This window comes from Centrocercus urophasianus, unplaced genomic scaffold, assembly GCF_019232065.1.
Source record: "Centrocercus urophasianus isolate 14NV4802_14NV808 unplaced genomic scaffold, USGS_Curo_1.0 seq_9, whole genome shotgun sequence".
NCBI lineage: Eukaryota > Metazoa > Chordata > Aves > Galliformes > Phasianidae > Centrocercus > Centrocercus urophasianus.
This window is the reverse complement of record NW_024885532.1, coordinates 24,615,003-24,629,827: the sequence shown is the minus strand read 5'-3', so window position 1 is coordinate 24,629,827 and position 14,825 is coordinate 24,615,003. Positions and strand designations below refer to the sequence as shown.

Genomic DNA, 14,825 nt, shown 5'->3' with positions numbered 1-14,825 from the left:
CGGATCAAGGGGACACCGGTGTTAAACTCTGCCTGCGCGTAGGGAAAAGGTCACAGCTAAGGGCAGCCAATTTTTTTTTTTTTTTAATCTTTTTTTTTTTTTCTTTATTTTTCCACCAAGTGAAAGACCAGAGCGGGTCTCTGGGAATTCACCACACGACGAGCCCGGCTCTGAGCCCCGCGGGTCCGTGCCCGGGCTCCCGGCGTCCCCTCACAGCCCGCAGGGCGGTCCGGGGCTCTGAGCGCTGTGCAGGACCCCGCCAACCCCCTCGAAAATAAAACGGAGAGCACCGCCCTTCACGCCTCGGAGGGCGACGAGCGCAAGCAACGGCCGAACGACGGCCTGGAGGGGCTGAGCTGGAATGGGATCAACGCGCCGACCCTCGGCCCCCACCCCGGGGCAGGAGGGGACTCCGCTCCGCGCGGGGACGTTCCCGCGGCCTCGAGGAGAGCGGCGGCGGCAACGCCCGCCCCTTCTCCCCCCTCACCGTGACTCACCCGCGGGGACAAACCGCCGCCGTCCCCTCCCCGCTGGGCTGCGGTCCCCCGGGCCAACCCCGCCACCCTGGCGACCGCCGTCCCCCGCCCTGGCCCCAGCCGGGCTCCCTCCCACGGCCGCAGCCCCTCGACGGGGCGCTGTCCGCCCGGAGCCCGGCAGAGGGGCGCCCCCTCCCGCCATTTTCGGAGGAGCGGCGCCCCCCGATCGCCGCCTCTGTCACCCCCCTCACCCCACCGCCACTGCGCATGCGCGGCAGCGGCGCTCGGACGCGCGCTCCCCCACCGCCCTCTCCCACAGCGGCTCCAGCCAACCCCCCCCCGCGCTGCCCCGCCCTCCCCCGGCGATTTGAATATGCTAATAGAGCGGCCGCCAGAAGCCCTATGGCGGGGCCGGGAGGCGGTCACGTGGGGCGGGGACGTGTCCTTCGGGGGCGGGCCCCGACCTGCCCAGGCGCCCTTAAAAGCGGGCGGCGAGCGAGGAAGCGCCTCAGTCAGAGAGAGAAAGTGCCGGGGCGGTCGGGTTGCGGCTGGTCCGCCCGAAACTTCTGAGTAACATCAACAGGGGGAGGGGAGGGCGGGCGGCGGTGGAGGAGGACGGTGGTGGCGGGGGGGAAGATTAGCAGCAGCGCAGCCCTCCCCGCCGCTCCCGCAGCACCCGGCCCGTGCCGGGCTGGGCAGGCCCCTCACACAAAGGAGGGCAGGGCAGGCAGCGCTGCCCCCTTCCCCCGCCTCGGCAGAGGGGCAGCGGGAGGCCCTTCCCGTGCACAGCACTCACAGCCACTCGCTCCTCTCCCGACCCCGGCTGCCTCTCTTCCTCCTCTTCCCCTCGCTCTCCCCTCTGCCTCCCCTCTCCCTCCCGCCCGCTGTCCATGTAGCCGCCCGGCCGCCGGCCCCTCCGCACTATGCCCATCTTACTCTTCCTGATAGACACGTCCGCCTCCATGAACCAGCGCACCCATCTGGGCACCACCTATCTGGACATAGCCAAAGGCGCTGTAGAGACTTTCATGAAGGTACCGGCGCTGCCTGGCGAGAGGAGGCGAGAGCGAGCGAGAGGGGAGGGGGCGGCGGGGGGCTGCGGGCCGGGGGCGCGGGGGGCTGCGGGGGAGACGGGGGGGGGGGGGGGGGGGGGCAGCGCCGCGCCGCGCCGAGGGGGTTCCGGCGCCTCCTCTCGCCTCACCCTCCGCTTTGTCCCCGCGCCGCAGCTCCGAGCCCGGGACCCGGCCAGCAGGGGAGACAGGTACATGCTGGTCACTTTCGAGGAGCCTCCGTACGCCATCAAGGTAACCCCACTCCCCCCTCCCTTCCCGCCGCCCCCCGGCCCTCCTTCCTGCCCCGCCGCGCCGCCCCCTCGGTCGGGCCGGGCCGCGCGGCGCCGCGCACGCACGGGTTCGGGCAGCGGCGGCGGCGGCGCTGACATCAACATGGCCGACATTTTTTTTTTTTTATATTCCCCGTGTGGTGTGTGTGAGCGGCACTGAACTGTGGGGGAGGTGTGCTTAAGTTGGGAGAAGTGACAGCAAGTCCGAGGAGAGTTCGGCGGGGAAGGGGCGGGAGAGGAGAACCCTCCGGGGGCGGGGGCTGCGGGACGCGGGGGTTGAAGCCGCTGGGCATCGCCTTGCGGGGGTCGCGAGCCCTGTGTGGAGGTACCTTCGTGTCTGTGTGTGTGGCTTCGCAGAAACCCGTCCCTTCTAACAAATACTCGATGAGCGCGGAGTGTTAAGTCCGTCTTTTCCTCGTGATACTGAATATTGGTAACTTCTGAGGTGTTCTCTTAGCGTTAAAGGGAGATGCTCTAGCCAACAGAAAAGCTCGATCCCGTAGGAGGCTCCTGTCCCGAGCTCGTCCCACCAATAAGCCTTCTCGCGTTTCTCTTTTCAGGCTGGCTGGAAGGAAAACCATGCGACGTTCATGAATGAACTGAAAAACCTTCAGGCTGAAGGACTTACAACTCTTGGCCAGTCCCTAAGAACAGCTTTTGATTTATTAAACTTAAATAGATTAGTAACTGGCATAGACAACTATGGGCAGGTAGGTTGACTGGTAATAGGTGGAAAAATCATAAGACACAAGCTTCCCACAGGCACCAATTAACCTGTTGCCCAAAGTAGTGTCTTCGTGAAGTATTATATACAGGGGCTTCATCAAAAGCAAACAGAGCTCAGACAGTCTGAAGAAGTTTAGGTACTGACTACAGTTCTGTGCCCAATTGTTATTTCCTATTTTACTTACTACTCTTTTTTTAAAACTACAGACTAAGCTCCAAGTTGACCTTCTCAGTTAAACTGTAATTTTTTTTTGTAACAAATTCCAGAACCTTAACTGATGAGCCCGGTGAGGTCTTCAAAACTTTGATTTCTGTATACAGTGCTGTATGATCAGTTAAGTACAGTCTGGGCGATGAGCTTTTTTTTCTGACAGCGCTAAAACACCTGAAGTACTAAGCTGAGCACATCTTTCTCAATCCTTTATTTTCCAGTGAGTTTACTTCAACATTTCTCTGAATGCCCTCATTTTCATATTCCTTTTTGTTTATATGAGAACCTTCAAAAGCTCTGCTTTTCGAATGCTTGTATTGCAGCCATCCCTTTAAAGCAGGACTACTTCTGGGAAAGGCCACTGTTCCCTTGCTTGGTAGTATGACTTGCTACAAGCCAGTAACTCTAGGTTAAATATGCACTTTAAGAAGCATACCCAGTTCTTTCTGGCACTGGATCAAACCCTGGATTTGTTTTGCGTAGAAGATGTTGCCAGTACTGGGCAAGGTGTATCCCGTATTTTTCACGTGGGATGTACTAAAGTGAATCTCCCCTTTTTGTTTCTTGTTCTCATGTAATGCTTCATCTGCTCTCTGGGGATTAGTTACTGCTCTTGGTATTTAACATGGGAGTGTGGCTGTGGAAATAAGTCCCCATTTTCTCCTTCCCTTTTCCAGTCTGAGTGCAGTTTCTGATAACGCGCCATGTTTGTTTGGGAAGGAGATCTCTCTCATGTTGCACTGTATGGCTTTGCCACTAGGTGACTAAGTGAGTCTAAGCATTTGTAAAATGCCAGTTTGGTAATGAAACTTAAAAAAAAAAAAAAAAAAAAAAGTGCTAGTTCCATACACAGCTTTTTTTTTTTTGTCAATTACCATCTGCTGTCCTCTTTTGTGTGCTAATCTTTCCCATTTTCTGCCATTTTTCTTAGTTACATTAGCAATGTGAAGCTTTTTGGAACATTTACCATAGTAGACACATGCATGAAATACGTGCTCTTTACCATTGCTACTGATAATGAAAAAATACATGAAATCCATGTCATGTAATTTGCACTGAGTGAACCAGCTAGGCTCGAGTACTTAGTCAAGTGGGTAATTGAGTGGTCGTGACTATTTTGGCCAGTTAGTAGTTCTCATTATTGCAAGTTGATGCTCTTTTGTCTGTGAAACAGTAGCTTTGTCTAGTTTTTGGTTGGGGGTCTTTCTCCGTGCTTGAACCTGCTGTGGTTAGGCATGCTATTTGCTTTGTTCCATGCATGGAGCAGACTGCTGAAGAGGTGTCCAAATGCACAGTCAAGTGACTGAGTAGAACTTTGACGACTTTAAGCATCTGCAAAAATAGTGCCAGATCATCTGCTGCTGAAGTGTCTGGTTCCCATTCTGGCTCTACTAATCAAAGTAGCAGATTTTCATAAATCTAATTAAATTCTGTAGCTCTTTGCTGGTCTGTCGGCACTCACAGGATGAGATGCAGGCCAGTTCACTTGCCTCAAGTTCACATTGGCCTTTGAGTAATAGCTCATGTTATCCATTAGACTTCTTATTGTTGAAGTCTACTACCTGAATGTCTTAAGAGAAATCTGTATCTAAACGTATGTGCTAAGAGAGGCGTATGAAGTCAGGATAATAAAAATCACCAGAATTCTCAGTGACATTCAAAATATATTTTTTAAAACTCAGATTCACTTATTTCTTTGTCAATTAAAAATACTAAGATAATAGAATATTTGAGTATTTTACTTAAATGTAGTGAAATGGAGGGTGATTATCTTAGAGTGGAGGAGCAGATAATTTTAGAGAAACGCAACATTTAGATTATTTTAGGTGTGTTGCTATGTGAAGTAATAAGCCCAAACATTAGTTGAGCTTTTATCTGGAAAAAAATCTCAACATCTTTTCACTAACGTGCTTGTTTTTTGGTTGTGTGGACAATCTTCCATTTGTTTCACGTGTATGAGTTGTAAAACAAATACTTATACATAAAAATGACAAGGCACGTTATGAACACAATGGGTTGTTTGCTGAAGTCATCCAGCAGCATGATGTCTTGTCTCCCCACTAACTTTGTACTGTTTGTTTAAATGGCAGTGTGACTCACTATGCTTGATTTCTTTCTAAGTAGACCAGAGTTCTCCATCAGCTGACTTCCTGAACAAGAGTGATGACTGGTCATTCTGAAATTGAGAAAAATCTCTTTCATGTTTTCTTGGAAAATTAATGTTTATAGTTTAATGAGTATTTACCATTATTACTTTTTCAGTAAATAAGTACTCAGTTGCTCACGATGATTGAGCATACAGCTATATTAGCTGATAATAGTATCTCATGTTCAGATCTTAAAGAGACACAGTCAGCATCATTAGATTATCAAGAATCTGGAAGATATCTTTGAAAGCTGTTTCTGATATTAATGCTATAGTATGTCTTTATAAGCCCTTTGTCTTACTAGGGGTTTTTTACATCAGATTTTGAAGGCTTCTGTCAACAGCACACACACGCACACAAGGAGGCAGTAAAGCAAACAAAAGGAAAATAGTTTTATATTCTTAACAGTCAGCTTATTAGGGATTTTGGAAGTAAATATTTTCAGGTGAGTATTCCTTTAATTTTTACAGCACTTGCAGACTGATGAACTGTTTTATATTTCTTGAGTCCAGTAATAATTTCTTGCACATACTATGTTTTGTCCTGATAACAGCAAAAGAATGAACATTCAAACAAGGTGTCAGCTTTTTGCTGAAAATAACGATCCCCTTCACCTCCTGCATTATTATAGAAAAGGAAAAGAAAAATTTGGTAAAATTCACAAGATTTTGATATATTTAGGAAGAAACCAATTTAAACATGCACAGTTCAGTAGGCTCACTGTCATATCACACAGAGCATAGTACTTCGTTAGCCCGATTTTAGCTATTTGACTTCCCTTTGCCATCTTTTCCCCAGTTCAGTTTCCCCATTGTTTTGGGCAGACAAAAACTGAATCTATTTCTAGCGGATTTTCCATCCTTTTGGAATATACTCCTAACTCTTACTGCTATGACTTGTTCAGAGGTATGAGTTACAAGTTCAGCAGTGTAGTTACAATTTAACTGAATATTTTTGAGTGTTACAAACAAATGCAGCTTGTTAGAGATAATGGAAGGGTAAACACTAGTGACGTGTTTCTGGAGTTATTCTTTCTGTGAAAACAGAAAACACAAATGTATCTATTATATAACACAGCAAAATACAAACAAGTGGCTGAATTGAATCAGCTATTTACTTCAGTTTGCAGTTTCTAGTCAAGTATCTAAGAATGAGCAATAAAGCTAAGGTAGGTGAAATGCATCACTGGTATTTTGAAACTTGCATGCAAAGGACCAACACAGCACTACTGAAAATGAATCTGACAGATGTTTGAAATTGCTGAAGCTCTGATTATCTGAAACCCCGTGTTTCACTTTCTCTATTATTTGCTTAATGAAGGTCTCTTAGTATTTTTTTCAGGATTATATCAAATGAGGCTTGAGAGGATAAAATGCATTTAAGGGTTTTCAAAGTCATTGTGTTGGTTTTTTTTTTTCTTATTTTTCCTTTTTGGGGATGAAATTCCATTTCAATATTGCTAGTGGAAAACTTTTCAATAGCAGATAATGAGCTTTTTATCTCATTAATTCAAATTGCACGTTTCTTCAGCAGCATAATTATTGATATGGACAAACTAGCTTAGGGATGAATTTCACATGTTAAACACGGTGGTACAAAAGCACATGCTAACATAGTTGTTATGAGACAACAAGGCCAACAATAATACTTCCAAGTGGATGTGAGCGATGTGATTTTCATTCCCACTGATCAGAAAGGTGCACTCCCTATTTTAAAAAATGCATTACATTTTTGGTGTCTTAAACTGTTTGTGCCCAGTTTTAGTGAGAGCTTTTTTTTCTACATCGTATTTCACCTGGAAAAGTGTATTAAGACATTTTGAAACTAACATAAATCCAAGTGGAAATGAATTGTTTATGGGTATTTTAGAAATACAGTAAGGATTAGAAACACCCATTTCTGATTTGGAAGTTGAAAGGTGCCCTGCATTCAATGGCTTTAATTAATTAATTAATTTTTTTTCCCCAGAGGTTTTATTCATACAATGCATGAACATCAAACAATCTAAGCATAGGTTAGTTGCTGCTCTGCATTTCTCTGAACACAAGGTTAGGCCCATTTGCAGTTAGGGTAGAGCTAGTGCTGATTTGTTCACACAGTGAAGCTTAGAGTTGGTTTTTAGAGACACGTTTGGCCATAATAGCTTAAATATGGTTATGTTCCAGGTACAGGTAAATAGTGTGCCTAGGAGATCAATTCTAATTGTGCTTGTAGGTGCACTTCAATTTTTAAGTCACACACTGTAGGCTGTCGTCGTCTTTGTTGCACATCTGTGCCCTAAAACATGCTGAGCTTAAAAAGAGCATGAAACGCTCATATGAAATCTTGTCCCTGGTATTTACATATGTTATGCTTTTGCAGTGACATGTTCTATTGAATAGTTTTATTTTCTGATTATTTTTTGAGGATTGTTACTGGAATTCTTTGCTTCCAAAAGTCAAAATCCATCAAGCATGCCTTTTGTCTTGGCGTTTTGGGGTCACAAACACTGCACTGGAGTGGCTTGTGTTGATGTGCATCCAAATTTGGAACCAAAGTTTAGATAAGCATTTCCTGCTTTGTCATGCTTGCATGGTTACACAGCGCTTTGCTTTTCGTGTTGGTAGAGGCAGATCTTTACACTCCTGGTGGAGATCTCCCATTCTCTTTCACCTTTCCCAATAAACATAAAGGGGAGAATTTCAGACAACAGAAATAAAGCATAGCAAACTTAAGTATAATGTCAGAAATACTTAAAGAAAATACAGGACTCTGAATTATCCTATAAAGTAGAAATGGCCTTAGCATAGATTTTAGTGCCTATTATGTCGAAGACTTATTTGAAGTGCTGGTGAAAATCAATCTTTTTCACCTCCTATGTGATGAAGTTACGCACAGTTTCCTAATGTATAGTTTTTAGTCTGTAATTTACGAGTCTGTTATCTAGTCCATACTTAAAATGATTCTAATTTGTAGGTAGTTTTGTTTTATCATATCTTTTAGTGAGCACTATGAGATCTTCTTCCACTTGCCAGGGGGGCTGCGTTCTTTTTAGCCTTCCCAGACTCACAAAGTTCACTGAGTCTCAGGAGTAATAATCACATCAGACTTAGATGTTGTTAAAATCACTCATCTACTTTAAATCCAGTACATTTTTAAGGAAGAATCCAAAGTTAAAGCAAGCTTACACAGAATGCTGTGCTTTTCCTGGTTAAAATGATCTCATCCATCTCTTTCATTAGCAGGAAGAATTGAGATACTTCCTCATGTTCTGAATATCAAATTTGCTTTGGCTGCTTTGATTCTTTAAGTGCTTGATATTTCAATAAATTGGATTTGGGAGGGTCAGTGCCATAATATGTCAGCAGTGACTTTGATTTTTAGGGATCAGGTGGGGGCAGGCTGCCAGCACTTCAGCAGCTGCTGTAGGTGTCTGTGTCAGGCTGCTCCTTAGCCTCTCTGGCAAGTCAGAAGAGGACAGTCTGGAGTTTCAATATTGTATCTCTTGCCTTTTTATCTTGAACCTCATATCTGCTGCAGTATGAACTCCCTGGGTATACTATCCTTCTTATTTAGGTGCTTAAAGGTACGTGTCCTCTCTAGGTGAAGTATTCCTTATGCTTGTGCTTCATCGAAGCCAACTGCCAGGGGCGTTCAAAGGCAGAGATTGGTCATTTTATAAAACACAAAGTATTTTTTTTCCCCAGTGTTTATCACTGCATTCTCTTTAAGTTTTTATTTTTTTGCTGAGTAGTTGGACAGCCCATGCCTCTGAAGTCTGAAGAGAAGTGCTGTTGTTTGTTATGTGTCTGACTTTATTTGACTGAGGTTCATTTGGTACTAATTGTGTTGCTTAGGAGCCCTGCTTGCTTTTTTTTTTTTTTTTTTTTTGCTTTTTGTAGTGTATTTGTGCCTGTAATGGCACAGTGTGTCTTTTGGTTCACGGAATATTTCCATATCTGCATCTACCAGTTGGAGAACATATTAATGTTTGCACTCCATGTTGCGATTTTTAGCATCATACTGTGTGGCCCTTTAATCAAGTTGTTTTCAGCTGTTGTTTGTGCAACAGATTGGAATTTCATAAAATTTGTGAGCATTAGCATCTGGCTAATACAGAACTCCATCAAGTATGCAGTTTGCATTATGTGATTATGGTGCTAATTTTTGTTGTCCTAAGCATAGCCCAGACTCGTTTCAAGAAAAGCTATGACATCAGATAGGAAGTGGTTTGTGTGTATTTATGAAGTATTTTCTATGTATCAATGTGTTGATACTAGTCTAATGCCAAATATTGAAAGCAAATAGGATTTCAGGTGCTTATTATTGCTTGTATGCTTTACCTTAAAAATTAAGAAGGGCTGCCTGTAATCCCAGTACTGTAAAGCTGACCCCTAATGGACTAGATTTTTCAAAAACATATAGCAATTATATCTTAAAATAATGAGAACTCAAGAATGTTATCTAAGCACCTGTTGTTTTTATTCTAGAGGTAGTGCCTCTGCCTCAGTTAATTGATTTGCCCTGGCTCACATAAATCTGCAGTCTGCTGTAGATTTAAACCTACATTTTTTCAGTAGGGAAATTGGGTTTGTGCCTACAGCTGAATTAAAATAGGTAATATTTAAATTATAGTATATATATATATATATATATATATATACATAAAAAATAGAAATTATTTAATTTTAAGATGGCAACTTAACTTTAGTCTGGAAATATGAATGAGTATGACTAAGAAACTGAATCAATAAGGCTTCTATTTGAATGAGAAGATGAGAGGTTTTGTCAAAAGCCAATCCTACTCTAAAACGTGGGCCTGGCAGCATTGATGACTAGATAACTAGAATAGCAGATAAGTATTGCTTATGTCTGGTGTTGTTCCATGGCTTTAAGCTTGGGGATGTTATACAAAACTGATCTAGCAGGAGCAGAGTAGTTCTCTAGTATGCAGTTCTGACAGTTATTCAAGGACATAAATATTGAAAATCATGCTTAGTGTCCAGTTGTTGACTCATCCAGTAAACCTTTGTCTGAATAGTCATATTTGGTATCTGTCCAGTGTCCATTCCCTTTAATTCATGGATTTTTTCAGTCTGCATGTAACTGCGCCTGCTTGTGGAGAGCAGGGTGTTAACCTGATTTCATTCAGTAACTGTGCTTGAGGATAAATGATCTGAATATATTGTGCATTTTTGCCAGTGTCTCCTTGAGACAAAAGGCTGCATTGGACAAATCTAGAATATTTGTCACTGGAATCAATTTAAGGTGTTGACATTGTTGCTTTAGTTGAAGATAGCCATTTCTCATATTCTGAGCTCATCTTTCCTTCACCAAATACTCCACCCATGGACTTTAAATCCCAGAGCACTCACTTCACTTTGTGCATTGTTGTAAGACTGCTGAAGTGACACCCATCCTAGCTGTGTGCTCTGCTCCACTCCTGAACTTCTGGACTCATAGTTATGCCAAACTAGGAGCAAATTGTGACTGTGACTTCATGAAGTAAATTAAACTAAACTAGTGATTGATTCAGATACGTTAATAAGCTGAACTATGAACTTAAATGGTTCAGAATCAATTTTTTAACAGCCAGGTTGTTCCTGCTGTAGTGGTGATAAACTCCAAGAGGGAATCATTGGGAAGTGTTGTGGCAGCAATCATTTATCCTATATGCATGAGTCAATACTCTACCTTCAGTTAGATTGTCTTTAACCTGAGTTGATAACCTACAAAAAGGTAGGGTGATTTTGTGTGCATCTCTTTGGCTTTTCCACTTTGGTTATTTGATTTTTCCCTGCTCAGTAGGCTGGTACTTATGAAATTTGCTACTTCACTACATGGAGGACAGAGGTCTGTCCTAGCCCTGTGAATTCCACTGACTGAACCAGGCCTAGCTATGTGAAATCATTGCTGTAAAGCAGAAAGGCTGCAGTAATTAGGGACTTGATCCAAAGCCTGACAAGGTCAATTATTTTTAGAATAAAAGGTTCAGAAATATTTTTAGAAAATATAAGCAAAATGATCTTCAAACCCAGTTTTTTGGGGGTTGGCTTTAAAGATCAAGTCATGTTTGGCATGGACAGTTATATCAGCTGCTTTTAAAAAGCGTATGAAAGGCTCAAATATGAGCTGTTTCTTTAGCAGCTTGTATTTACTGTATTTAGCCAAACAACTTTGGAAGCCACCAGGATTTGTTGGCTGATTTATCCAACTTCAGTGTGATTCCAGTAGCAATTCATTTACAAATCTATAACTAATAAGGTGCATCTTTATTTTTAAGTAATGATTTCCATTACCTTAAAAATAAGGTGCAAGATGTACTCACAGTTGTTTTCCTCCTTGTATATTTCAATTTCATGCAGAATTAGTTCTTCCATTTGGGGGATTTTCCTGAATCGGTTAGTTTGGTGCTAACGTGTTTAAAATATTAGTAGCTTTTCTTCTTGTTGTTTTCAGTTTTGTTGCTCACTATTACTTGCTGGAATTGACTGTATATGAAGAACATCATGTAGTTCTTGTTGTTTTGAGAATATCATGTTAAATTACTTGTCATAACTTGTGAAAGATTCAAGGACTTAATAGTTTTTGAAACTTATCAAGGACCTAACCTAAATTGCAGCACTTACAAGTTAATCAAGAAGTTATAACTTACATAACATGTTATTTAGAACTCAATTAAATTTACTCTTAGATAAAAGAAACAGGACAAAATTTTATAACGAAGTGATGTTTTTGAGGCTGATTTACAAATGTTTGGAATTATGTGATTTATGAACTTAGAATATCTGTGAATCTTGGGATTCATGGTCTGCTGTCCTAGTTAATCCTACTGTGTATTCATTATTTTTGTATTATTCAGTACCAAGTCTATAAAAATGCTTCCTTGACAAATCTCCCTTCTGTTTTCATATGTACACTACTCACTGTGGAGGCTTTATATTCCAGAATAATCTTTTGCATTGAATCTCCTTCTTAGGCTGTTTTCAGTTGCTTTTTGGTGTTTTCTGCTGTTAATCTTGGTTTTGTTCTTAGGACAAACTTTTGAGTAGAGTTCCAAGATGACTGAGTGTGCATAATTAGGTAGTATTGTATGCATTAATCTTCACTAGATTCTGTGCTGGACTTGGGAACCTGGAATTTGCAAAGTTATGAGCATTGTAAAAATGATACTAGAATTGCAGAATAACTTCATTGCACATTTCAGGACAGGTATACAATGCAGTTATTGCTTATAGGACTCAGACTTGCAAGGGCAGGCAAAACAAGCAGAGCGCTTGCACTTCTATATATATATATCATATATTAAAAATCTGTGATTTTTTTTTTTTTTTAAACAAAGAGTTTGGTTTCTCATTTCTTATGTAATTCAGTAGTTTTGTCCCTGTAGTATGTCAGTAGTATCTTATTGGATCACTGAAGTTTGCTGTGGGGCTTCCAAGCCGGACAGAAAAGATGTAAGAATATATTTGCAGCTTCAATATTATTTTAAGATATATTCAATAATCACTCTGATGCAAATTACCTTTTCATCCTATGTGTATATATATACTAATATATACTATTTTACTAAATACCTTAAATCACGGAATTGTAGGGGTTGGAAGGGACCTCCAGAGATCATAGAGTCCAACCCCCCTGCCAAATCAGGTTCCCTACACCAGGTTGCACAGGTAGGCATCCAGGCAGGTCTTGAACATCTCCTTTTCTTAAGTGGAACTGCAAAACCTGTTTAAGAATGCCCCCTTCATTCCTATATTTTGCAACTGCTGTGCTAATAAGTGTAATTTCTGGCATGGCTTAGGAGGAAGTTACACTTGTGTTCTCCTTTGCTAATTGTTTTGTTTAACCTGCAATTCCCTTTTATTTTCCAGTCACCTGAAATACAGAAAACTTCAGTTGAACCGTAGAATCAATATCCTGCATGTGTGAAGATCATTCAGTTTACAGCTAATCTATAGTGCCAGTAAGAGATGAAGGAAAAGCTGTTCAACTACATTGTAATCCTTTGCAAGCATTCCAGATAAGGAACTGTTTATTGTATGCCTTGGACATGGGAAGAGTAACTCTTAGCTATTTGTAACATAGTTAGCTAAAGAAGAGTTCTCTAGGAAATGAAAAATCATTTTGCCTGTAATATCTTCCCTGTAGCTTATAGAGAAGGATAGCTGTGTGTTGCTGAATTCAGGTTTTGAAATCACATCACAAAGGAAAGCTCTTCTGTGGTATCCATTCTTACTGCAGAATCATTGCCATCAGTATACTGACTTCCAGAGTGTGAATGAGTGCAGGAGAAAACGTGACTGCTTGAACATCATTTTCCTGATGAGTTAGTGGAAGCGTGAGTTCAAATCTTGATAAGTTCTAGTAAACTGTTTCTTAAAGTTTCTCTTAAGGTTTTGTCCGAAAGATAAAATAGTTCTTCCTATCTTCAGAATGAAAGTGTGTGGGGTGAATATAATTGAATGTTGTGAGTGAGGCTTCCAAAGGATGGGCAGTAGAATAAGAGCAATAGACAGCAATAAAAACCAAATCAACAAACAAAACAAAACAAACAAACAAAAAGAACAGAATTGGTTTTATGGTGTGTACTGTCTTTGGTGTTAGAAACCATGAGCTAGCAGATTAAGATAGTTTGATTAAGAGGCTAGGATCCAGTAAGCAGCTGCTGCTTATCTCTGCTTATACAATTGTTCAGCCTTTTCTTAGGTATATGCAATCACAGAGGAAAAGAGCGTTTAGTTGCTACTATGTATTTTGAGATAGTATTCATAAAGAGCATGCCTCTCATTTATCTCCTTGTTCCTCGATCACATCTTCTAAGGAGAGGTTTTAGTAACTTGTGCCCCCTCTGCTGGCTGGCTTTCTAATTGCGGAGTAAAAGTACTAGATAACATAGCCTATTAGAGAGTAAGTATCTCACTTATTTTGGCCAAACATCGATTTATAGATACTTCACTGTATGGGAGTGGAAGTACAATAAAAATCAATCTAGTCCTAACATGTGGCAGTCAGGAGAGGTGTTGGAAGTTGGTGTTTTCTTCTTAGCGTGTGTTTGTCAAGGTCAATCAAAACTCCTTTGGCAAACCTCTTTCTTTCCCACATCCCTCTGTCAGACACACTGGTGTTTTTAGTTACTGTATGTCTGCTACTATTATGTTTCTGATTCACTTTTATTTCAGGATGTGGAACTCTTCTTTTTTGGGGGGGAGGGGAAGGGTGTGGTGGTGGTGGTATTAAAGAGTTTCTCAAATGACCTTCAACGATTATTTTACCTTGTTCTTCCTGAAACCTGTACTTAAGGGTGTGAAGTAGTATTTTCAGCTGCCTAGCTTCAGAGGAGGTAGAACATAAATCCTCACATCTTGGATACTTTAGGGATGAGAAAGATTTTGATGTTTTAATAGAAAATGTATGTCCGTACTGCAGATGCTTACATAGACTATAGAATGAGAATTAATGGTAAGAATTCATCCTCTTTGTGTTTCTTTCAGAAGAATACTGGGCACTTCTTTTTTTGGTGGTAGTGGAATTCCTGGATTTCCTAATTTCATAAGATTCCACTCTGTTATTGATTGTCTCTCTTTGCCATTAATTGGATATCAGCAGAGACTTCATAAGTCTTCAACCACTTATGTCCTATTTACAATTTGAAATTGTTAATTTAGCTTTCATGAAACTTTGTAGGCTTCTGAAAGTGATCTTGAAATTCATGTGTGGTACAGATATGCTATTCTAGTAGTAACAAAATTGGTCCTATTGCACTGTCTTCTCAGCGATCACTAGGGTCAAGACTATATTAGAATCTTACAGGTAGCAAAATAGATGACTTAGCAACTCTTTTTGCATGAAATCTGGCTTGTCAGAGATCTTAATCCTGTGTGTAATACCAGAAAAACTTCAGTTTAAAGCAGTGTTGCTTTTTATCAAGTAGTAGGAAAATT

General features: G+C 41.7%; 1 protein-coding gene across 2 annotated transcripts in view; it reads left to right on the top strand.

The window, feature by feature from the left end:
• The first annotated feature begins 1,186 nt into the window (after positions 1-1,186).
• The window catches only part of INTS6 (integrator complex subunit 6), a 42,014-nt gene continuing 28,375 nt past the window's right edge, over positions 1,187-14,825 (top strand). For both annotated transcript variants that reach the window (XM_042839148.1, XM_042839147.1), the window contains exons 1-3: positions 1,187-1,510; positions 1,703-1,780; positions 2,379-2,528. In XM_042839148.1, coding sequence (XP_042695082.1) covers positions 1,400-1,510; positions 1,703-1,780; positions 2,379-2,528 — 339 coding nt within the window. In that variant the 5' untranslated portion in view covers positions 1,187-1,399. The remainder of the gene's footprint in view (positions 1,511-1,702; positions 1,781-2,378; positions 2,529-14,825) is intronic.